This window comes from Glycine soja, chromosome 5, assembly GCF_004193775.1.
Source record: "Glycine soja cultivar W05 chromosome 5, ASM419377v2, whole genome shotgun sequence".
Classification (NCBI taxonomy): domain Eukaryota; kingdom Viridiplantae; phylum Streptophyta; class Magnoliopsida; order Fabales; family Fabaceae; genus Glycine; species Glycine soja.
In genome coordinates this window covers 36,429,360-36,453,010 of record NC_041006.1, presented here as the reverse complement: position 1 = coordinate 36,453,010, position 23,651 = coordinate 36,429,360, and the positions used below count along the sequence as shown (strand labels likewise).

The window sequence follows — 23,651 nt, the reverse complement described above, 5'->3', positions numbered from 1 at the left end:
AGACTTTCAATCATAAAGATTGTGTTTTCATTATTTCTCAATTTCAAGTGATTTAATAAAGTCTCGTTCTCTTTGAAATTTTATATACTAAATTCTTTCCTAGAGGTTTAGTCAAAGGAATTGTCCAAATCCATTTTTGAATACACTTTAAGTAAAAAAAATAAATAAAAAATGCAAGAAAATACCTTCATCACACTAATAAGTAAAATACTACTCTTGTATCCCATAATCACATTTGCCATAGGAAAAATAATATTTTAGTGTATTAGACTAGAAAAATATTCAAGTATTTATTTTATCGTCTAAATCCATTTTTGAATACACCGAAAAGAATGGATGCAAATACACCTCCATCGCACTAATAAGTAAAATACTACTTCTACACCCCATAATCACAAGTCTTAGGAAAAAAGAATATTTTAATATTTTAGACTAGAAAAATATTAAAGTATTTATTTTATTGCCAAGGTATTGAAAGAGTAATCGAATCTTTAGGTTTTTCCAATTAGATTTAATGGTTATAAAACTTGATTACTTCAAAGAAAAAATATGTTAATGTTTTTTTTTAAAAAAAACTTAAAACTCAAACATATTGTCATAGTCTTTCTCGCTCTACTCAGATCAAAGCATTTTAATAAGTCTCTTTTTTTTTTTTTTTTATCAAATCCTGTAAACACCCAAATTTTAGTCACCCAATGTTCCACATCCGAACACACATTTAATCACACGAAGTTTCCACAAAGTTTTACACTACACAATGACATAACTCTAAAATCATGTCCAAAACCTCTAAAATCATTTTTAAGAAAAAGCTGAAAATGGAACAACAACAATCCCATAGTCACTGGGGGTCTGATATTCATTACCATTAAGCAAATAAAATTAAGATTGGGCAAAATTTTAATTAGTAATCAATAGATCTTAAAGTGGTCGGAATTAGGATCCTACCTTAAGTTCTTAAAATTGTTGTTGTAGTAGGCCAAAATCATCAATCTTGAAGCAATCACAAACTCAATTAGTGCATGTTTGAAAATGTGGTAGAAAGCCTCAAACATAGGTTTGCCAAGGCATCACAGTATTACTTCTCCGTTGAACCGTTTGATATATCTTAAAATATGTATTATAAGAAAAAATGACAAATCAAACGTGCTCTTAGTCACAAATAAAATAGTCTAAGGTGAGTGATATCATATTGTTTTAGAGACTTATCAACGTAGTGCATAAGCCCTTTAAGATTTAACATATCCTCTAAACATTTGTTGAAACAAAACTAACAAGATTTTTGCAAGTAAAATCCTGTGACTCACAAAGGGAAGACTCAAGAGGGAGAGAAAAAGAGAGCTTTACGAAGAAAGCGTTGAACGATTGTGAGAGAGAAGATTGAAAAAGAATATAATGAGTTTTTTAAATGATTAAAAAATCATATTTTAAAATAAAAAATCATATAAATATAAGTTTTACAAATATAAGTTTTAAAAAATCATATAAATATAAGTTGGGAGTAGGCACGGTAAGATTTTTCTAGAAAGATTAAATAAAAAATCATATTATTCATATAAATATAAGTTTAAAATAATTAAGAAGCTTTAGTATTTTAAAATGTCTTACAAATGACACAACATTATAACGATGTCCATATACAGTAAACTGGGAAGTGGGCTCGTGCTCTATGCAACTAGAGAGATAAAAGAGAGTAAAAGAGGAAAGGTAAATGGAGAATAAAGAGTGAATAGGCAATTTAGTCTCTGAGATTGTATCTATTTTGCATATTAGTCCATAACTTAATATTAAATTCAAAATAGTCCCTATCTTTGCATAAGTTTTGCAAAATAGTCCTTCCGTTAAATTTTAAAATAACGCCGTTAGTGAGGTCAATTTTAGTGCCATGTGGACTATCCGCGTGGCACTAAAGGATGACGTGGCATGACACGTGGACGTGCATGATGCCACGTCATTTGATGATAACAAAACGAGTAAATAGATAATTTAGTCCCTGACTTTGTACCCCTATTGCATATTAGTCCCTAACTTAATGAAAAATTCAAAATAGTCTCTATCTTTTGCATAAGTGTTGCAAAATAGTCCCTAACTTAAAAGATGCCAGAAATCATGCTTAAAGTGTCCATGCATTGCAAAGGTTGTGCCTAGCACGATTTCTGACAGCGCAGATTCCTCCTTGGATTCCTTGTCATCTTTTGATTCCTCTGTTTTTTTCTCTTCTTCTTTCTTTTCTTCTTCATTTGCTTTTTTCTCCTCCACTTTGTTTTCCTCTGATTTTTTCTCTTCCTATTTAAAACACACACAAAAATCAGAACCCAAAATGATACATTGATGGTAATTGAAGAAAAAAAAAAGAAGAAAAGAGAATGGTTATGCAGACCTCGCCCATTGGTGTTGACAGCTACAGAGATAAGGTTGTTGCTGTGGATTTTTGGTTCTTTTTATTTGTGCAAGTGTGTGTGAGTTCTTTTTCGTATATATGCCTCAATTGGTTCAAAACCATTAAATTTGAAGAAGTCACTCATTCTATCATCATCAAATGACGTGACACTAAAATTGGCCTTACTAACAACATTACTTTAAAATTTAATGGAAGGACTATTTTGTAATACTTATGTAAAAGATAGGGACTATTTTGAATTTTTCATTAAGTTAGGGACTAATATGCAACAGGGGTACAAAGTCAAGGACTAAATTGTCTATTTACTCGGAGAATAAATAAAAAGAAATAAAGGGCCTTGTGCTGCACAAAATAATGATACGTGGCAGAGTCTGAATGGTTATTATATTATTATAGATAAAAAATTCATATTACCTACTGCTTAATCATTCCTTTTAAATGAACCATGAATACACATGAAAGAAAAAACATAGAAATGACATTTCGAAAATTTAGTGATAGAAAGATTTTTTCTAAAAATATGATTCATTTATTATTTTAAAAAGATAAAAGTCCATATTTGTAAGAACATATTTCATATCATTTAGTTAAATTGATTTTCCAAAACTAATCTAATTTAAAAATCAATTGATACTTTATTCTATTGCTGTATTTTAATATGAATAAAAATATTACTTCATTTTAATTATAATATATGAATAAATGGTATATGCATTATTAGTACAGAACATTTTTACACTGATGTGTAATAGCCAGTAACATAAACTTAAATCTATTTTAAATTAAAAAAAATTAAGTAACACCTATTTTTTTTTTACTACCCACATTGGTCTGTTTTTCGTCTCAAAACTCTATCTTCTTCACTTTGTCTGGCTATCCATCTCTGTCCCATTCCTTCATCTCCCATTTCTTCTAACAACTTTTCTTAATTTCTTATCTTTTTCAATTTTATTGTTAATGTTTTTTAAAATTGAATTTTAATATTTTGTTAAAAGAAGTTATAAATTGTTAAAAATAACCTTGTTTCACAATATAAATCATTTAGTCGTAAATATAAAATATAATTATATGTTTAGAAGTATTTGTTTATTAATTTTTTAATTATGATATAATTTTTATATTCAAAAGTTTTTATTCATTATAAGTTTTAGTTGTATAAAATAATTAATAACTTATACATTGTACAAACTAAAACACTAGTTATAAGTATGCTATTATTTTTAAAATCAAATTAAATATTATTTTATTTTAAATTATATGAAATCCTATTATTTTTTAAAATATTATTCTTATATTATTGTATCATCTTTAAATTTAAAGTAAATTAAAATATTTGTATATATTAATTTCATTTATTAAAAATACATGTTAAAGTGATTTAATTTATATAATTAAAATAGTTATATTTATCTCGTATATTTGCAGGATTTTAAAAAAATGATTTTTCATTATTTTCAAACAATTTTTTCAAAATAAAAAATAAAAATAAAAATATTTTCATGAAAATTATGTTTTAGTCTTTAAGTTTTCATTCATCGTCTTACACCCGTGGGGATTATTTCAGTAGCGTGAAACTTCCATAATAACTCAAAATCAGTTCTCTTCTGCCTGCGCTCTTTCGCTTCCTGCGAATCTTTCCGAGGTAGGTTCTTTCTTCCTTTTCAAATATTTCAAGTTTACTACTTTGATTTTCGTTTTATCTTATTATATGTTTTCTCTTTAACTATCTTCAGAATCGAGTCACAGAGTAGAGCGAAATCGGCGTAGAGGTACGCATCATTGGTTTTTTGCCCTAATTTTATTTATATGGTTGAATGTTGCAGCTTAGGGTTTTCTTCAAAATTAGTTTCACGTATTTGATGTGAAATTCAATCAAATCTGCTTTAGGAGTGTTCCTATCTACATTTTCATGAATAACTATAGCCTGACCAGTGAATTAAGCCATTTGTTTTGTTTTTCACAGTTTGTGAATTTTGACTGAGTTTCTCTTCCCCTCGTTCATGGCTTCGTGCCCTAGCCTCTTAATGTTATTTATATGGTTGAATGCTGTGGCTTAGGGTTTTCTTCAAAATTAGTTTCACCTTTTTTTATGTGAAATTTCAACCAAGTCAAGGCGTAGAGTGTTCTGTTTTGCTCAGTTATCCAATATCTGCATCAAATAGCGCACTATAGCATTGCAAAGCGGCCACTGTAAAGTTTTGAATAGCGGTGTAGTGGCTCTAATGACGGCCAAAATAATGGCTCTAGCGGTGATAAGTAATGGCTCTAGCGGTGATAAGTGGCGCTAGATTGAGGCTTCTTTCAAAACCCATTTTTGCCAGCAAAACAGCATAGTTTTTTGGTTAAGGGTGTGTTCTTAGTGCACAGTTGAGATTTGCCTCCCCTTCTTTAGAATTTAAAAATCCCTAATTGGATATAGTTTCTCTCGCTTTTATCTACCGTATGACACTCACTATTTGACTAACTTCGGTGCTTCTCTGGCAGTATTTCTGGCAACACTCACCTTCCATATTTTTCTCCTTTGAACTCTGAACCTCTGTTCTCTTATCTGTGCAACACCCACCCTCACTTTTTATTGAATGTTCAAGATGCCTTGTATTTGAAATATGAACGTGCCTTTGAATTTTGTTTGTTTCCTTGACTTGTATTGTATGTTTTGCTTAAAACCTATGACCTTTTATTATTAATGAATATGTCATGAATGTTGAATATTTGTCATTTAATTTTTGAGCCTTAAATGTATATTGTACAGATAAATTATTTAATCTATATATAAAAATTCAGAATATTGCGCATCTCGCTATGATAACTATGCTTACTTGATAACTTGTACCAAATAATATGTACCATTATATTGCTTGGGAGAATGTATGGAAATTGACTCTTTGATGCCATGTATTCCTTGAACAGATACAAAAATGCCAAAAGTAAAGACAAATCGTGTTAAATACCCAGAGGGCTGGGAATTGATTGAGCCTACACTCCGTGAACTTCAAGCAAAGATGAGGGAAGGTTGGAATTTTACATCATGTGCTTAGTAGATTTTATTATGTTCTTTCTGAAATCAATGAAATTAATAGTTTTATATCCTTTATGTGGCAGCTGAGAATGATCCACATGATGGCAAAAGAAAATGTGAGACATTATGGCCAATATTTAAGATTGCACACCAGAAGAGCCGCTACATATTTGACCTCTACCATCGGAGGAAGGAAATTTCTAAAGAACTGTATGAATTCTGTTTAGATCAAGGATATGCTGACCGCAATCTAATTGCAAAATGGAAGAAGGTATCTAAAATTAGTTATTTTATTCTATTTTTGAAACTGGTTTTGTTTTTCCATTTCTTTTAACATAGGAGGAAGTTCTAAAAAAATCTGCTAGTTACCAAAAAATAAAAGAAATTCTCCAAAACAAATAAGACTAATTCAATAAAATGAGCCAAAAGCTGGGTGAAAGGTTTATTGTCAATTTGCAACAAATCATTTGCATTAATCATGTTAAGTACCACTGTCCAAACAAAGGGCTTGGCTTTTGAAGAGAGGTTTGAATTTTAAAATGGATTTATCAAGTTGAAACCTAGGTTAGGGTGTGTGTATGAAATTGAAAGAAAGCTCTGCAGGAGAAAATACTGGAATAGTCCATGATCCAAACTCTTCTATCTAACTTAGTTGAGGGAGAAAGAGACTCAAGTAAAAAGTTTAAAACCAAAAGGGATTGTAGTTCACTATATCACCCATATTCAAATCTCTAAGTAAATTAAAGTCCCTATGTAAATAATGATCTTAGATTCTTAGCCTTAGATTAGAAATGGCTAATGAGCAAACTTCACAAAGTAGATAGTTGAAACATGCAGGAAAAGTCTCTGAAAAAGGAGCACTCCCCATCTCAACTTCCTCTCAAAACTTGACAAGGATACCATTATACCATACCATGACCTAAACATTAGAAGTGTATTCCTGCAAAATAATCTTCCAATTCCAAAATCTAATATGAGCAGTGTTGCTTACTTGGTTAGCATCCCACCTGTTTTGGTGGGTTGTACTTGCTCTCATAGTTGTCAATATCGGCGTAGCGGAGCGGTCGACCCCAAAATTGGGATAGCGGGATAGCGGATAGCGAGATGACCGCTATTCTAATGTTTTTTTATATATGTTAAATAATTAATAATATGTATATATATAAGTGCAAAAACAGAAAAATAACTGAAAACATAGTTACTTAAACAAAAGTTACAAAACATAAAGTAGAAAGTCAAGCAACTAAAGGGCTTAAAGCCTTAATCCCTCTAAGCTAAAGCCTAAAGTAACTATAATAATAGACAAGTAGACATTAAAATTCAAATAGACAAATGCAAGTTTCTTAATACTAAATTACTAATCAGAATCTTCATCCTCTTCAAGATCCAAGTCATTGTGTTCTTGAAATCCATCCCTCTCACTAGCATTAGAATTGTACTCTTCTTCCCCCTCATCTCCATTCTCTTCTTCTACTTTTACCATTTTTTTTCCTTTTTCATTTGTAGGTGCAAGTGCAGCTGCTGTCTTGTTTATATGTGTTTGACTCCTTGTGTTTTGGAAAGGTTCACTTGCCCTAGTTGCCTCAGCAACATCTAACCCATTCAAATCATCATCCTCATCAAAAACCAAATCAGTACCAGCTTCTTCTCCTTCCAATTCTCCCAATAACCACTCATTGCTATCATCAATATCATTTAAAGCAATAGGATCAATCACATCATGACACTCAAAGTGATCTAGAAGAGCTTGGTTATACCTAACATAAACCAAGTCTTGAAGCTTTTGGTGTTCAAGCCTACTTCTCTTCTTTGAGTGAATCTATAATAATTTAAAAAACATGAATGTTAGTTACTTAGTTTCAATCTCAGCTTCTAATGTTTCATAATTTAAAAAACATGAATGTTAGTTACTTACATGCTCAAAGGTACTCCAATTACGCTCACATCCCGATGAGCTACAAGTCAAACTTAGAACTTTAATGGCAATGGTTTGCAAGTGTGGTGTTTTCCCTCCATACAATTTCCACCACTCAGCTGTAAAATGCAATTCATAATCATATGCATTAGCATTTACACAGATTATTAATTAATAATTCAAATTTGTAAGTGAATTTTCCCACTTACCAAGAGATATTTCAATCCTTGCTTTCATTGCTTTAGTCATACCAAACCTCACTCCAGCCCTTTTATACACTAGCAATTGTTTGTGAACTTAAACTACAAAATCATCATCTTCGCTAAGTCTATCAATACATTTGTAGAGGCCATCCATCACTTCATTATCATTGTCAATGTTTGGATTGGTGTAAAAGAACTTCGGATTTAGATAATAACCCGCTGCATGTAAAGGGTGGTGAAGTTGGCAATCCCATCTTTTATCAATGATTGCAAAGATATCCTTGTGTTTCCTTCCATTGTTATTGAAAGCTCTTTGAATTGCCTCTTTGGCCCTATCCATTGCTTCATAAATGAAACCCATTGCAGGTTTTTTTTTCATTATCCACCAACTCTAACACACTTACAAGAGGCCCAATAGCCTTTAAAGTGTAGACAACATCATTCCAAAATGATGGCATAAGGACAACATCTTTTGCTTGCTTCCCCTTGGTCTCTTTAGCTGCCTTAGACTTCAACCATTCATCCAAAGTAAACATCCTTCTAAGATTGGCCTTTTGCTTATGCAATCTTTGCAAAGTTAAGAAAGTGTAGCAAATCTTGTAACTCTGTGTCTCACCAATTCAGTTTTTTGTGTGAATTTCCTCATGGTGTTCAAAACCAATGTATGGTTGTAAATGTAGCCTACAAGCTTGATGCCTCTTTGTATAACCCTTTTTACTTTTGGGATCTTTCCAATATCTTCTAGCATCAAGTCAAGACAATGTGCAGCACATGGAGTCCAAAATATTTTTGGTCTCGTGACTTCTAAAATTTTACCTAAAAAGACCAAAATCAATAAACTTGTATGAGTAGTGTAACAATTAAAAGTTATAACTATAAAAAAAAACTTCATTAAGCATGATTGAATTCTCGCCCACCAACACATAATTACTTCCATTGTCCGTCACCACTTGAATAACATTCTTTTCTCCAATCTCCTCAACAAAGCTATCCAAAAGCTCAAAGATCTTCTGACCAGTCTTCATGTATTCAGAAGCATCCGCACTCCTCACAAACTGTGTTCCCAATGAACAATTTACCAAAAAGTTAATCAAAGTTCTATTCTTCCTATCCGTTCAACCATCTGACATAATTGAACATCCATATTTGATTCGCTCCTCCTCATGACCCCTCAATAAGCCTTTCGTGTATTCCAACTCTTTTTTAAGGAGTGGAACTCTCAATTCATGATAGCTTGGAAGCTTTAAATGAGGACCATTGCTTCCAATCGCCTCAATCATCAACTTGAAACTTTTTGATTTAGGAACATTGAATGCTATTCCATTCCTAAAAAAGAAACGAGCAATGTACTGAACTACCTTGTTTCTTGCAGCCTTGTTATAAGACTCTTTTACACTTGTTTGTCTCATGGTTTTTCCTAATTTGATACTTTCTTCAGGTTCTTTGGAGAACAAAAAATCAAGAGGGCCTTTTTTTATTTGTGATCCTCTTATTGGAAGCAGTTGAGGAGGCTTTCATTTGATGTTGTTGGACGCTTTTTTCCACTTTTAAGTCTTGCAATCTCTAGGATCCCATCTTCCTCTTGCTCGTCTTCTTCTTGCATTGCCTCCATGTATGCTGCAGTTTCAGCTATTTTCTTCTCATAAGCAGCAATCATTTCTAATTTAACATCCTCCAGCACTTTCTTACAAGGACCCACATCTCCTTTTATTTGAAGTTGATGTCTTTTTGCTCTAGAAATTCCTCCGGTAGACGTTTTGTGACAAAAATCACAGGTTACACTCTTCCTATTATTTTTATCCTTTAAACTGTTTCATTTTCAAAAGACATCTACCCTATCACCCGAACATTCCAGACCCCTCTGAATTTAACATTTTGTAAGGAGACTAAAGCACTGCAAGCAAATAAAAAATTACATTCTCTTTCATGCACTCAATTATCACAAAAGTCCCCAAAAAAAAAATAATTTGTGATTGTATGATAGAGAGCTCATTTTATCATCTAACGTAACCAATTAAATACAAAAAAAGCTCCTGTCACATTTTATCATCTAACGTAATTAAAATGTATAAAAATTGAAACCAACAAAAATTGAAAAAATTAAACAAAAGTTCCTATATTCATCGGAACTAAGTACAAAAAGATTAATGAGTAGTGTAACAATTAAATACAAAAAAAGTTCCTGTCATTTTAATTTTTTTTTATCACATTAAATCCTATCCTACTTATATTTTTTTCATTTTTCTGTTCTGTTTTATGAATAAAAACAAGTATCTACATTGTAAAGATCAAAATAGCAAACCACCTATCTTATATGGGGAGCAATTAAATTTTCTGTAGAAACAAAAATTAATAAGCATATTTAGATAAATTTCCTGTGAAAGGCTTCAAACAAATTAATAAAAAAAATCACTAAAGCCTACGCAGGAGTGCAGGACGCACAAAACAATTTAATAAGCATGTCACACAAAAAAAATCATATAACATTTTTCAAAAAACAAATAAAAAGAATCACAGTCAGTGTCACACACAAAAATTGCTATCGGGGTCAACAGCTCATGTCTTCCTCACCTCAAGCAAGGTGGCGGCGCAGCGCAGACTCGTCGTCGGGGCCGCCGGACGCAGGACGCAGGTGTCAGGGTCGCAGCTTCGTGGGATGTAGACTCTTCGTCGTCCTTGCAGCTTCGCCGGTCGCAGTGGAGACTAGGGTTTTCGAGTGGTTTGGACGGAGAGCTGGCCAAGTAATACAAAAAGCAAAATGCCAAAAATACCCTCACTTTCCCACATTAAGTGAGGGCATTTTTGAAATTTCCACGGCGTCAGTGTAGCGGCGCGAAAATCCGGTCCAGATCCCGTGCCGCTCCGCCCTGCCCTGCTGCGATAGCAGCCCCGACGTTGAACCGCGCCGCTATGACCCTCTTCGTCGTGGATGGGTGCCGCTCCGCTCCGCCGCGATAGCAGCCGCGACGCCCGCTATTAACAACTATGCTTGCTCTTATATGCTTGGTGAGTTGTTGCCTCTTTTGGCATTAGTCTCCAAAGGAAAGCGCCAAAGTCATTTAACCTCTGAAAGCATTGTTTGTGTGTTAAGATGCCAAATTACCAACCCCTAATCCCTCTTCATTTTAGGCCTATGACAAACCTCCCAAGTCCCAACTAATAAAATGTTCTCTTCTCTGTTTACCCACAGCTGATCAATGTTTTGTCTTTGGGTCAATCTGAACTCACATTGCCTGTCTGATATTGAGAACTGGTGAAATTAGAAAGTATGTTATTTCTGTACTCTTTTGTGCCTTCTCCAAGATGTTAATTGTTGTAAGGTTATTGTTACTTGGTAGCTAAAAACGTTAAAGAAATAGGTATTGTTTTACTGTCACTAAGATTTTATTTGATTTGTGCATTCTGTGTTTTCTTGGATTTTGAGTAATTAAATCATCATGTTTTTGGTCTGAATTGCAGCCTGGTTATGAACGTCTTTGCTGCCTGAGGTGCATGCAGCCACGTGATCACAATTTTGCCACCACTTGTGTTTGCAGAGTTCCCAAGCAACTTAGGGAGGAGAAGGTCATAGAGTGTGTTCACTGTGGGTGCAAGGGTTGTGCAAGTGGGGACTGATTGAATACCGATTCTAGTTTTAGTTGCCAATGGAGGGTTTCTTAGAATTACTTTCTTTGTGCTTTTAGCTTTCTGTTGTCTGAAATCCTCACCATGGGACACCACTTCTCCTGGTTGTATTACTGTCTACTAAATGAGTGCTATATATATTGGGAATATTGGTTTCATATTAGTCATCTGCCTAGTTCAAAATCTGACTGGAGCTTTGTACCTTTACATTGATTAGCCTAATATGGTGTACTTTTGCTCGATACTTCTCAGCTTAAACATTGGGCTTAAAATAATCGAAGGTTAGTGTAAACTTTTAATGCTGCTTTGGTTAAGATTGGAGTCAAGCTAAATATTTTTGTGAGGTAAAGATTGTAAAAGGCAAAGCATTATTCTTAGATGAATATATTTTTGTGTCATCCATCTCCCAGTCAACTCATTTGATGAGTAAATAGAAATTAAAATTTTGAATTAAAGTAGGATTTAAAAGTGTGAATTTCACTTTATTTTACTGTTGATTTATCTGTTTTTTTTTTGCTCTTTTTCTCCTCAAATGAACGGGCCTAAGGATTGATTGTCTTAGAAAAACCATTACCCCACACATATTGTATGGTTCACTAAGAATCAGTCAAACGGAGGCAGGGGACTATGGGATATAGCCAAAACATCAATATAAGGCAGTTCATTTATCATATATGTCTATCATGATTTGTGTGTAGTATTACGTAAATTTCAATGCTGATTAAATGCGTAGCATACACTTTTTCAACAGACAACGTGATGCATAAACAAGGTGTACGCAAACATATCTACAACACAATTCATATAAAAAGAAATCTAGTGTCAGTACAGACACGTGTATCAGTACAGTAAATGTACCTAGTATGGGTACATCAACCATGCAGGAGTGCCTATGTACCTTACCCAACATCTGCTTAGATGTTTCAATAGATATCATTATAACCAAGTCATAATATTAACTTCATTTGCATTTTGATGCATATCAAGTTGACAATGCAAAGTGCTTTTGATTGCCAAAAACAATTTTGTCGTCCAAATATACCTCTAATTAATCTTGAGCTACTAATGCTCCAGTTGAATAGATCCATCCACATATAATCTATGGCAAGTGGCAACTACTAAAACGTTCAGAAAACAAGATTAAAAGCTGAAAAAATGTTTCACAAAACGAGATATTGTTGAAATCTCATTTAAATGCTAAACCAGTGTCATCTAACTGTCAAGGACTACTGCTCCTTGGCACATTTGAACCATTTTTAGCTTTACATTGAAGCAAAATATGAAGCATTAGGCATAAGGCTGCAACCCAATAAAATTTACAAATTACCCCTTAATATGACAAATGCCCAACATATTGAATATTTTGGTTATAGACAAAACTAGATGACATAACTTTCAAGAAGACAAGATCATAACTTCATTCTATCACTAAACCATTCGGCAGAATCAGCATTTACATCTCAAAACCCAGTAACCAATCTAATGAGGATCATTGCTTGATGAGGAAACCATCTAGTTGCCCCCATAAAAAATTCAGCTGAGAGTTTGTCTTACCTGTGTAATGATAACCTACTTTGCAGCCATAGAAAGAAAAAAAGAAAAGTGAATTTATAACTTAAAGAGATAAATATTCAAAGTTTCAAACAAAAGTACTTATGGAAAAGAAATTTGAATTACAAAAAAAATGTTGTGCAGATATTACAAAGAAGAAATGTTTGACTAACCTTCCATGATCCATCGCTGAATTTTTTGTGGTCCTCCCTCGTACATAAGATATAGTAAAATGAGTGCATAAAGTGATTTCAATCTGCAAATCAAGAACCATGAAGTCAAACTGTTATTTTAAAAGGGGGGAAAACTGTCAAAAGTAAATAAAAAATTGTTTGCAGAAAGGACAGCAAGCATCCCTAAATTAGATCTTAGATTTTTGTTTCCTAACAGGTAATAAATATGGAAAATTTTTCCCATCACAAACAATGAACTAGGAGAGAAAAGGAGTACAGTGCAGAAGGATCAGGAATCCTCCTGAAACAGAAAAGTAAAATACACAAGAAAGGAAACAAAATATAAAATAGCATTGGCTCCACAGAGCTATCTATGATAAAAGGAAGTTACTGAACACTAGCTCACACTACAGTATTTTTGAGTGAGGAGTTTCTATGAAACAGAAAATTCTTGGGTGCTCCCCAAAAGTTCCCCTTCTATACAGTATATCAGACCAGAAGATGAGATATTTTCCATTTAACTTAATAAGTTGTACATTCATAGTTGAAATTTATTAATTTTAATACCAGTAGCTGGAAAAGGATTAAGTTCTAAAACCAGCTTATGGTCTTATTAAATGTTTTAGCATTAATAGAATCCATTTGATAAATGTATAAAACTAAGCAATAAGCAATTACATGATTTCTTGGGTATATTGAATTTACCACGGCAGAATTTATGCTGACAATTATCATTTCCTAGCAATATTGATTGACTTATCCCTAATGTTATGGGGAAACAAAATATCCTAATGTAACTTGCTTCATCATTAAACTTACTTGAAGGCAAATATATACTTGGTAAAAAATTACTCAGTTCCATAAAAATGCAAGGATATGGCACAATTTCTATGTTGTATATAGGTCTATTTTTTCTAAGCTATTTTAATAACTTGAGGTTATATCAAAATAAATGCGCAAGCAGAGGTGAAAATACTTACCACTAAAAATGTCAAGGAACAATTCTCTTGACAGCTTAAGCTGTTTGGTGGAGCTAAGATAGATTTATATCTAACACCCCCTTAAACAGAGCTTTTTGAGCTTGAAGTGTGGACAATGCACAAACCCACTTTACCTTGGGCTCAAATATAAGTTAATTATGAAGAAGAGAATCAACAAGGATCAATGTCATAGTTTCTTATTTATGAGGCTTGTGAACCATGTTAAGGACCAACTCTCCTAATCACACAAATTGTCAGGTGGAAGCACTTGAATGGTAATGGTTTTATATATTTAACAAATGGTAAGTTCTGAAGCCTATGCAAGTTCTCTCTATGGGGTCCTATAGGATTGTGGAACATGGACGAATTGAGAGTCAGGATTTGAATAAATGTCCTAGCGAAACTAATGGCATTTGCTATCTTTTTGGAAACAAAAATTCTCGAATTTTGGTGTCTCCTTCATTAGTAGATAAGTAGTTGATAATAAATTCTGTGGTAGCAGCATCTACTGAAAACCCTTTGTCTCTCATTATTGTAAGGTATTTTATTGACCTTGCAATCTCCTTTTTTGTCAGCAAGCCTTGGACAAAGACATTGTAAGTGCAGTTATTTGGCAGGCAGCCATTCTCTTCCATATTTATCAGTAAGTCTTCAGCTTTATCCAACGAGCCTTGTTTACAGAGACCCTTAATCATAATGGTATAAGTATAAACGTTAATTTGCAAACCTTTACCAGGCAAACTAGAAAAGAGTTCCCATGCAGCATTCAGTTTTCCAGCGCTGCACATTCCGTCAAGCAAAATACTATAAATTACAATATTAAGATCCAAATTACTCTTCTCCATTGCCTTAGCCAACGACACTGCCTCAGAAAGAAGATTTTCTTTACATAGGCCATCTAATATAACAGCACAAGTCTGGAGATTGGGGACTTGACCATATTTGTGCATATTTAGAAACAGTTCTTTTGCAGCTAATGGTCTACCTGCTTGACAAAACCCACCTATAAGAGTGGTCCAAGTGGCAACATCAGGAACAAATCCCATCTTACTCATTTCCTCCAACAGATGCATAGCCTTATTAATATTTTTGTCCTTACACCATCCATGGATAAGTGAAGTAAAAACCACAATGTCCGGTAAACGGCCCCTGCTAACCATTAAATGAAATACTCTCATGGCCTCATTCATTTTATTTTGCAAACAATATATATGAATCAATGAATTATAGGTGAAGACATCTGGCCCTTCCCCAGTCAGAATCATAAAACCAATCACACTTTTAGCCTGCATCACTTTTCCTTCTTTGCAGAAAGCATCAACTAAAATATTGAGCATTTGCAAATCCGGCCTCATTCCCATTTTCATCATCTCATCCAGCAGAGAACCCGCCTCTTTCCATCTTCCAAAATTGCAAAGACCTTGAATCAAGCAAGCGTAAGTGACCAGATTAGGTCGAACACCTTTTCCATTCATTTCCGAGCACAAATTCAACGCCTCAGATACCAATCCATCCTTGCACAAACCGTCCATAATTGTGCTGTAAACCACCACATTAGGTTTCCAATTCCTTTCCTCCATCTTCCTTAGCCACCCTACTGCCGCCAAAGTGTCTCCCGTCTTACACAACCCATTAATCAACACCCCATATGTGTAAACATCCAATGGATACCACATTTTCTCCATATGATCAGCCAGTCCCACAGCCTGAGCCACATTGCCCTGGACACAAAGCCCGTTAATGAGAGTGGTGAGAGTCATCACAGTGGGCTCCAAACCAAGTTTGAACATAGTTCCCAACACAGAGAACCCAAAAGCAACCAACTTCAAACGGCAAAGACAATTGATCACTATATTAAGAGTAATGGTATCAGCTTCTATGCCTAGAGAAGAAAACATGTGCTTAACTAAAGAGATGGCAGTGGTGTAATGCTTCAACCTCACAATAGCACCCAACAACAAAGTGAAGTCCTTCACAGAAGGCAAAGGCTTCATTCTAGCCATGCCTTGGAACAAGTCCAAAGCTTCATCAATATTCTTCAATTTACCTGACCAGCATAGGTTTCTCATGGAAATCAAGAGCTGGGTTCCGTTGCTATGGCTCTCAGTGTCATCAGTGTTTGTGGAGCAATGACAGTGCTTTGAAAAAGACAGAGAAGAAGAAGGAGAGTGGATGAAAAGGGAATGAGAGAAAGTGCCCATCATGTGATGAAGAAGACGAAAACGAGAGAAAGAGGGTATTCTTCGAAGCATTAAAAACTCACTCTTTTGCTTCCGAACACCATCAGTGTCGGAAACAACTTGCTGCAACCGTTCTTGGTTGCAGAATCTGGCGAGGGTTTAGGATTTTGAACCATTAATAAGGTACAATATTATTATTATTATTATAAAACGAAAATCAAATAAAATGCGGACAAATTTGTGTTTTGTTTTTAATAAAAAATTATAATTTAGTAATCATGCTTATGTTCAAATAAATAAAAAAGCTGAAAAAAGATAGATTGGTCATTGACGTATTTTTTTTCAAAATACATAGCTTAGTGAATATTTTTTTACTCCTAACTAGAAATAATAAGGATTATATTTTAAAATTATTTTATTATAAATTTTAACTATAGAAAAGTAAATATTTATCTTGTATGATAAACAAATGAATATATATTAGTTAATAATATGCTAAAATTAAAAAATATTACATACAATTCCAAAATATAAAATTTAAATATCTTTTATAATAATAATAATAAATTTTAAATGTCAGAATTTTTTTAAAATTATTATCAGTTTTAATAAATACGATATTCCTTCAATTTTTTATTAGCTTCAGTGTTTATATATTTAACTTTAAAAAATTATTATCATTATTATTATTATTATTATTATCAGTTAATAGTTAATAAAAACATAATATTCGTATAAACATGTCATTTACATAGTATAAAAAAAATATTTAAGTAGCAAAATATTAAACCAAACAAATAAAAATGTACAGATTTAATTAAATAAATTTGACAGGAGAAGCTGGGTTTGGGCGGAACGGGAGAGAGAGGGTTCCTTCCGGTCGCTGTAATCGTAAGTCCTTCAAACTTCTCTCGTCCCTTTCTTCTATTCAACTGTTAGTCTTTTGAACCCAAACCCTTCGAATGTTTCGCATATCGAAATTTATCATTCACCATTGATCCTTCCGTGTTTCTTCATTCATTCATTTATTTATTTTGCTTTTCATTTAATCTGAAATCACCTGTTTCTGTGTTGTGCAAAATAGGGTTTGGCTGAGAAGGGAATCGAAAATCAATTGAGGAAGAAGGATGTCGGTGACAGCGGGTGTTAGTGATACTGTGATAGCAGTTAGGGATAAGCTCAGAGGTAAAATTGGCCAAACTAAAGTTAAGCGTTATTGGCCTGGTAAAGTTCCTGAATGGGCTGATGATGAGAACGAAGATGCTGCCCCCGCCGATATTAGACCCTCCAGGGAAGCTGCCCTGGAGAAAGCCTTTCCTCGTCACCAAGAAGATACTGCTATTGTCAGAAAAGATGATCGTAGGCTCCGCCGTTTGGCTCAGAGCCGGATAGATAACCGTGAGGAGGTCCGAGCTGATCATCGCCGCATTCGCCAGGCTGAAATTGTTTCCACCATTGAAGAGGAGGCCAGGAGGCAGGAATGGTTGGAGTTTGAAGAAGAAGATGAGAACGCTTTGGCGGAAAGAAGGAGGCTGATTAAAGAGAAGTTGCTTCAAAGAGAGCAGGAAGAGGCGCTTCCTCAGGAAGAGGAAGAGGAGGAAGAAGAAGAGGAGGAGGAGGAGGAATCTGAGTACGAGACTGACTCCGATGAGGAATATACTGGAGTGGCTATGGTGAAGCCTGTGTTTGTTCCCAAGTCCGAGAGAGATACCATCGCGGAGCGTGAGCGTCTTGAGGCTGAGGAGCTGGCTCTTGAGGATAAAAGGAAAAGGAGATTGGAGGAACGGAGGATTGAGACAAAGCAGATTGTTGTTGAGGAGATCCGAAAGGATGAAGAAATCCAGAAAAACTTGGAAATGGAGGCCAACATTGCTGATGTGGATACTGATGATGAAGTCAATGAGGCAGAAGAATATGAAGCTTGGAAAGTGAGAGAGATTGGTAGGATCAAGAGGGATAGGGAGGATCGGGAGGCAATGTTGAAAGAAAAGGAAGAGATTGAGAAGGTGAGAAACATGACAGAGGAAGAGAGGAGGGAGTGGGAAAGGAGGAATCCCAAACCTGCTCCACCACCAAAGCAGAAATGGAGATTTATGCAGAAATATTATCACAAAGGTGCTTTCTTCCAGAATGAATCTGATGACCGAGCTGCCACTGTTGGATCTGATGGTATTTTTGCTCGTGATTTCTCTGCCCCAACTGGGGAGGATAAAATGGACAAGACAATATTACCTAAGGTTATGCAAGTCAAGCACTTTGGTCGTAGTGGAAGAACCAAGTGGACCCATCTTGTCAACGAGGATACTACTGATTGGAATAACCCGTAAGTTCAATTTCTCCTATGTTCTATATCTTTCAAGAATAGTGGTAGATTGTTTGTTCTATTCTTTGGTATTAGTTTTTTGTTGTTATATCCTTTGAAAAAAAAATTGGCATATCTGTTCACATTTACTTATGAAGTTCATCTGCTGTGGCACTGGTCCAAAATGGTCTTGGACATTACTTTTACGTTCATGGAATGAAATTGAGATGCTCATGTCAAAAGTGAAATGTTCATTTATGATTTCTTTTTCTCTTGTGATCTAAAAAAATTTGCTGCTATTTGTCATCAGAAGAGTGAGATAAGTATTTTTATGAAGAATGGTTTTGTGATGGAGGCCCCAAGGCCCAAGATCACTAAGGTGTATGTAAGGATAGGCAAAAGGTTCACATGATCAATTTTAGGAGAGAGATATAACCAACTGCCAACCCTGTAGCAGAGCATGGGAGGGGTGCATGTGGGCTTGTTCTAAGGAGAGAGAGAGAGAATATTAGCCTGAGAAGGGTGTGTAGAAGGTAGGCTGGAATTAGGCTTGGGCTGGGAGAGACCACACACTCTCGAAACTGTCTAGGAATCTTTTTTCTTTTGTACCATTGTACACAGAAGATACCAGGATCTGAACTCCCTTGATTAAGACCTGTTACTGGAATACAAATGTTTTTATGCTTAATTTCTTTGTTTTAGTCTTTCTAGCTTGCTGGTACCTATCATTTTGCTTTTTAAGGGATTTGATTGTGGGTGAGATTGAGATTCAAGAGGGAGAGTTGATTGGAAGGAATACAGTTAAAAGACTTATTTCATTTAGAGTAAGCATAATTATGCCATCTCAAATCCTATTTTATTTTTTTTGGCATTCATTTTGTAGAAATATGTACTTGGCTTGAAGTTTATTCTTTACAACTTTCTTAGTTTCTCAACTTCACCTTGACACCCTCAACTTCTATGTGAATTTAGCTGGGTAGTAAGAAGGGATCATATTGCATGTCACAATTTAAACGAGTTGTATATTAGCAGCCCTTGATATGGTTTGAGATCTTGACACAAGTGCATGCTAATGAGTTATGCTTATCTGTTTTCATAGTACTTTTGGGTTTCACTTTTGTCATTTGCTTGCTTGTAATTTGTGAAGTTGAGAGGATAACATAACATATAGAAGTTATGATTCTATTTTAATTTATAGATTAAGGTATATTCTCTGTTCTGAGAACATCTGAAATGCTACTTTTATGATTGATTCTGTTTATGTGTTGGATGTTGATGTAACTTGTTAAATTGATTCGGCCATTCTTCTGATTTTATTACAACAAAAGGAGTCTACACAATTTTTTATCACACCTGGATTTTATCATGCATTGTGGATTGATAGGCTTGCAGTCATGTTATCACATATTGATAATCATCTTTGGAATAATGGGGTTTATTATGTTTAGGTAGCATTCTCTGCATTATCAAAGAAATTTTTGCATTGGCTTTCGGCATCTTACTTTTCTTGTTCGGATCTATCTATCTCCCTTGCCGAGAATTTGGAGTTGGTTAATGCATTGATTAGAGGAAAATTCATTTTTCTTAATGTGCAACCAACCCTTCCCTTGAAAAAAGGGTTTCTTTAATACTACTGCAATGAGCCTTTTATGCTTATATATTGACTGCTGCAATATTATGCTCTGATTTTCTTGTTATTGTTGAATTGTAATGCAGGTGGACTTACAATGATCCACTTCGTGCAAAGTATAATGACAAAATGGCAGCAATGAACGCACCTATAGTGAAACCTAAAGGAAGCAGGAAATTAAAGGATTGGGAATCTCGATGAACTTGAAGTTACAAAAGTATGCATGAAGATATCATCCTTTCAGTTATTAGACTTTGGAGAAATACCAGAGTAGATATGTCCTTGTCCTATGTATGATTGTGTTCTGTCTTAAACAGAACGTAAAGTAGTTCATCACGGTTGGAGCGTGTATGTTGTGGACCATGGAAGGCAATTGTGACGAGAATTCAGCACTACTTTATCTGGATATTCTTCCCCAGTTAATGAATCATAGCTGATTTAGAGTCCTGCCAGCCCAGCCTAATGACTATGTCTTCCTTTCTTTGTTTTGTCATCATTTTGACTTAATTACTGCCTGGCTATGAGGATTTAATTGAGTTTGCTGCCTATGTTGATGCTTTAGGAGCCACTCTTTTTCAAACTAAGATCATTTATATGTGCAACTTCGATACTGACTGGAACTCCCAAGAGTGACACTGAATTGATGGTGTCAATTGGCGTACCAGTACACTAGTAAATGTAGCATAAACTTCCATGTTTGGATAATCTTCTAGCTGAACAAAGGGGCATATTGAGAGTTATTTATTCAAACCGCTGCTTGTTTGTTTATAGGAGTTTTTTGACAAATTAAATCATACTTATATTAATCCAAAAAAATTTCTCTAATTTTTTTGGGCTATATATAATCTAATAAGTTAAATATGAGGTCCATCCAAAATAAATTTTTAAAAGAGCAAATTTCAGGAGAGAAGGGCGTATTTTATAGGATCCGCATCATAAATCAAAGAGTGAAAGGACAAATGGAAATAAATTACACTTTGGTCTCTTATTATTTTCATTTCTTAAATTTGGTCTCCATTTTTTCTTGTCAATTTGATCCTACAATTTTACTTGTATAATTTCATCCATTAATCTGATATTTATTGAAGTAGATGTGCAGAAGCGTCATATTGATGTTTTTGCTAAATATTGGATGTCAAATTAATACATAAATTAAAATTGCACTATTAAAATAATTAAATGATCAAATTTGTGAAAAAAGAATGAGAGAAACAAATTTGAGAAATGACAACATAAAAGACCCAAAATACATTTGAGCCAAATAAGATAAGAAGAACGGAATCTATCTTCCACTGGCTTGAACACTTTTATTCACTGAGTTGCATGAGGCAAATAAATAATATTTAGGTAAAAATATAAATACATTTTTATCCTTCATTTTTTACATCAAATTTTCTCAAGAGAGTGCGTTGACTGCTGTTGTTGCTGCGAGTTTGTTCATGTGTCTTTCTGGAAAAGTTGAGTTGCTGAATCATTCATATATGTTTAGATTCGTTATATTCGAGCACCACTTGTCATATAAGTATTTCATATTTGCCTTTCTTCACATGTAGATAAGTTTGGTCTGATATTGCCTAGCCAATTGATTTACCTTTTTAATCCAATTTGTTTCATATGGCTTCTGTAACATGCTTCAATTTTCTGTGTTAGTTATTAGATTCTTGACAATTACTGAACCATTTTCGCATTTTATTTGTAATTAAAAGCTTCATATTGTATTCACTTATCATACATGTATTCCACGTATTTTTTTTTAAGGAGTGTATATTGCAATTGATGGCTGATGTCTACGCTTATAACATTACCAAGTCTATTCCATATGGCATTATAGCTTATGGTTGTATTATAAGCATTACAAAAATATTCCCCCCACAAAGTAGAAAAAAATCAAATTCCATCTAGCATAATGGAACAAAGAAAGAGTTGGGAGATAAAAAGAAAAAAGATTATTGATACAATCATAGCAGTTGATCTTTGGCTATTGCACTTAAAATTCACTTATTCAGAATTGATTACCTACGACCACAGAATAAGAATTCTTCATTCACAGTATTAGTTATTAGAGAACCTTTTGGAAATTTTCATACAACTTCAAATTCAAAAGTAAATTACCATCAAATTTAATGGACAACTTAAAGATTATGTGAAAAGGCATGATTCATGAACACCCTTAAAGATGTTTGCATGAAGATGCAATCAAGAGTCAGACCTACAACGATAATACTTAGAGCAGCCTCTATTTTGAGGATTTGAGGGTGGAGGAAGACACCCTCCAGTTTTACTATAAGCTTCACCAGAGCCACCACCATTACAAACTGGTTTATCTCTCTGTAAAGCTCCATTGGAAATGTATGATCTCTTCTGCTCCAAAAACCTTCGGCTTATTTCGGACTCCATCAACAGCTCATCTTCTTGATTGCATTCAGCTATGGAACCATTGCATGTGCTTGCATGACTTTTCAATGAGAACACAGTGCAGCTGCTGAAATGCATAAAGCTGAAGAGCATGAAGTAGCAGAAACAAAGAAGTCTAATGGTGGATGATTTTGAGGCCATTCTTCTGTCTCTTGGATGCACTCTTCCCTCCACTCTCCCACTAATAAGCACTATATAGAGAATATTAGATTATATGACACCACCTTTTTGAAAAGGTGCAAGTTGCATTAGTGATAAGCTGTTGGAGCGCACTTCACCAAACCTTTTGGACAACATGGAAATTATGTTATTTGCCATGTGCTACAGATGTTTTTCTTTCTTTCTTTCTGTGAAGACTATTGATTCACTCTGCTAATAAGTGATTGCATATGTATGAGATAACTGAGATTAGGTTGCTCTCGGAAGATAAAATTCTAATATGTCCCAAGTATATTGTATACTATAAATATAGACTAATTAAAAATTCCATACCAAATAATAGTACCCCAAAATGAAAAATATTTATAGAAAACATGTGGTTGGTTTTGTTGCATTTGAATATGATGATATTTTTTTGGTTCTTAGTTTTGTCCCCCCTTGGGTAAAATCGAAGTTCATAAAAAAATGTGCAAAGGGAAGCACAAAATGATGAGAGTAAATAGTTACTTAATTGTTTTAGCTATAAGGTGATATTTGATTTGAGTATTTTTTTTAGTTTTATTTTTTATAATAATTTTTATTTTCAAATTTTCAAGATTTAAAAAACTTGAGAAAAAAATATTCTAAAGTGTCGTCACGTTTTTATTTATTCAAAAAAGATTAAAAGTGTTAATTTATTATTTTCAGTTTTGGACTATTTTTGAAAATAGAAAATATTTTCTAAATTTTAAACAAATATATTTTCACTCATATTTTTTATTTTCTTTTAAAAAAATAAAACACTCAAACCAACCAAGTGCCACCTAAGTTTCTTATTTGAAATCCTTACACACGTTTAGGAAAGTATACATGAACAAATGTGGAGTTAGGTAAATAGGATTATAGGAAGGGTATTATCATGACAAAAGAAAAAGGAGAGAACAGAAGCAAAGGTGTGTGTTGATATAATCATACATCTAAAATATTTGGTACATATTCCTCGAAGTTGCCCCACCCAAACTCTCAGTCTTCTATCAGACAATGGACCTCAACATACAGTTGTGGTGGGGTCCCTATGGATTTCGGGATTTCCTTTGACACTAATAAAACGAGGACAATG

General features: G+C 34.0%; 4 protein-coding genes across 4 annotated transcripts; 2 read left to right on the top strand and 2 right to left on the bottom strand.

Moving 5' to 3' along the window:
- Positions 1-3,917: 3,917 nt before the first annotated feature.
- On the top strand, positions 3,918-11,476 carry LOC114412874 (protein BUD31 homolog 2). Its single transcript, XM_028376969.1, has 5 exons — positions 3,918-4,043; positions 4,135-4,170; positions 5,312-5,413; positions 5,504-5,691; positions 10,998-11,476. Exons 3-5 carry the CDS (start codon positions 5,320-5,322, stop codon positions 11,151-11,153), a joined length of 438 nt encoding a protein of 145 aa, XP_028232770.1. The 5' UTR covers positions 3,918-4,043; positions 4,135-4,170; positions 5,312-5,319; the 3' UTR covers positions 11,154-11,476.
- Positions 11,477-14,045: 2,569 nt separating this feature from the next.
- Positions 14,046-16,224, bottom strand: LOC114412872 (putative pentatricopeptide repeat-containing protein At1g12700, mitochondrial). Its single transcript, XM_028376968.1, has one exon. The coding sequence runs from the start codon at positions 16,116-16,118 to the stop codon at positions 14,283-14,285; it is 1,836 nt and encodes a 611-aa protein (XP_028232769.1). The 5' UTR covers positions 16,119-16,224; the 3' UTR covers positions 14,046-14,282.
- A 627-nt stretch (positions 16,225-16,851) lies between these two features.
- LOC114412871 (microfibrillar-associated protein 1-like) lies at positions 16,852-20,728 on the top strand. Its single transcript, XM_028376967.1, has 3 exons — positions 16,852-16,937; positions 17,131-18,369; positions 20,065-20,728. The coding sequence occupies exons 2-3, from the start codon at positions 17,174-17,176 to the stop codon at positions 20,177-20,179; spliced, it is 1,311 nt and encodes a 436-aa protein (XP_028232768.1). The 5' UTR covers positions 16,852-16,937; positions 17,131-17,173; the 3' UTR covers positions 20,180-20,728.
- A 1,173-nt stretch (positions 20,729-21,901) lies between these two features.
- LOC114412870 (protein RALF-like 32) lies at positions 21,902-22,584 on the bottom strand. The gene has a single exon (XM_028376966.1). The coding sequence runs from the start codon at positions 22,532-22,534 to the stop codon at positions 22,175-22,177; it is 360 nt and encodes a 119-aa protein (XP_028232767.1). The 5' UTR covers positions 22,535-22,584; the 3' UTR covers positions 21,902-22,174.
- Between the last annotated feature and the right edge of the window lie 1,067 nt (positions 22,585-23,651).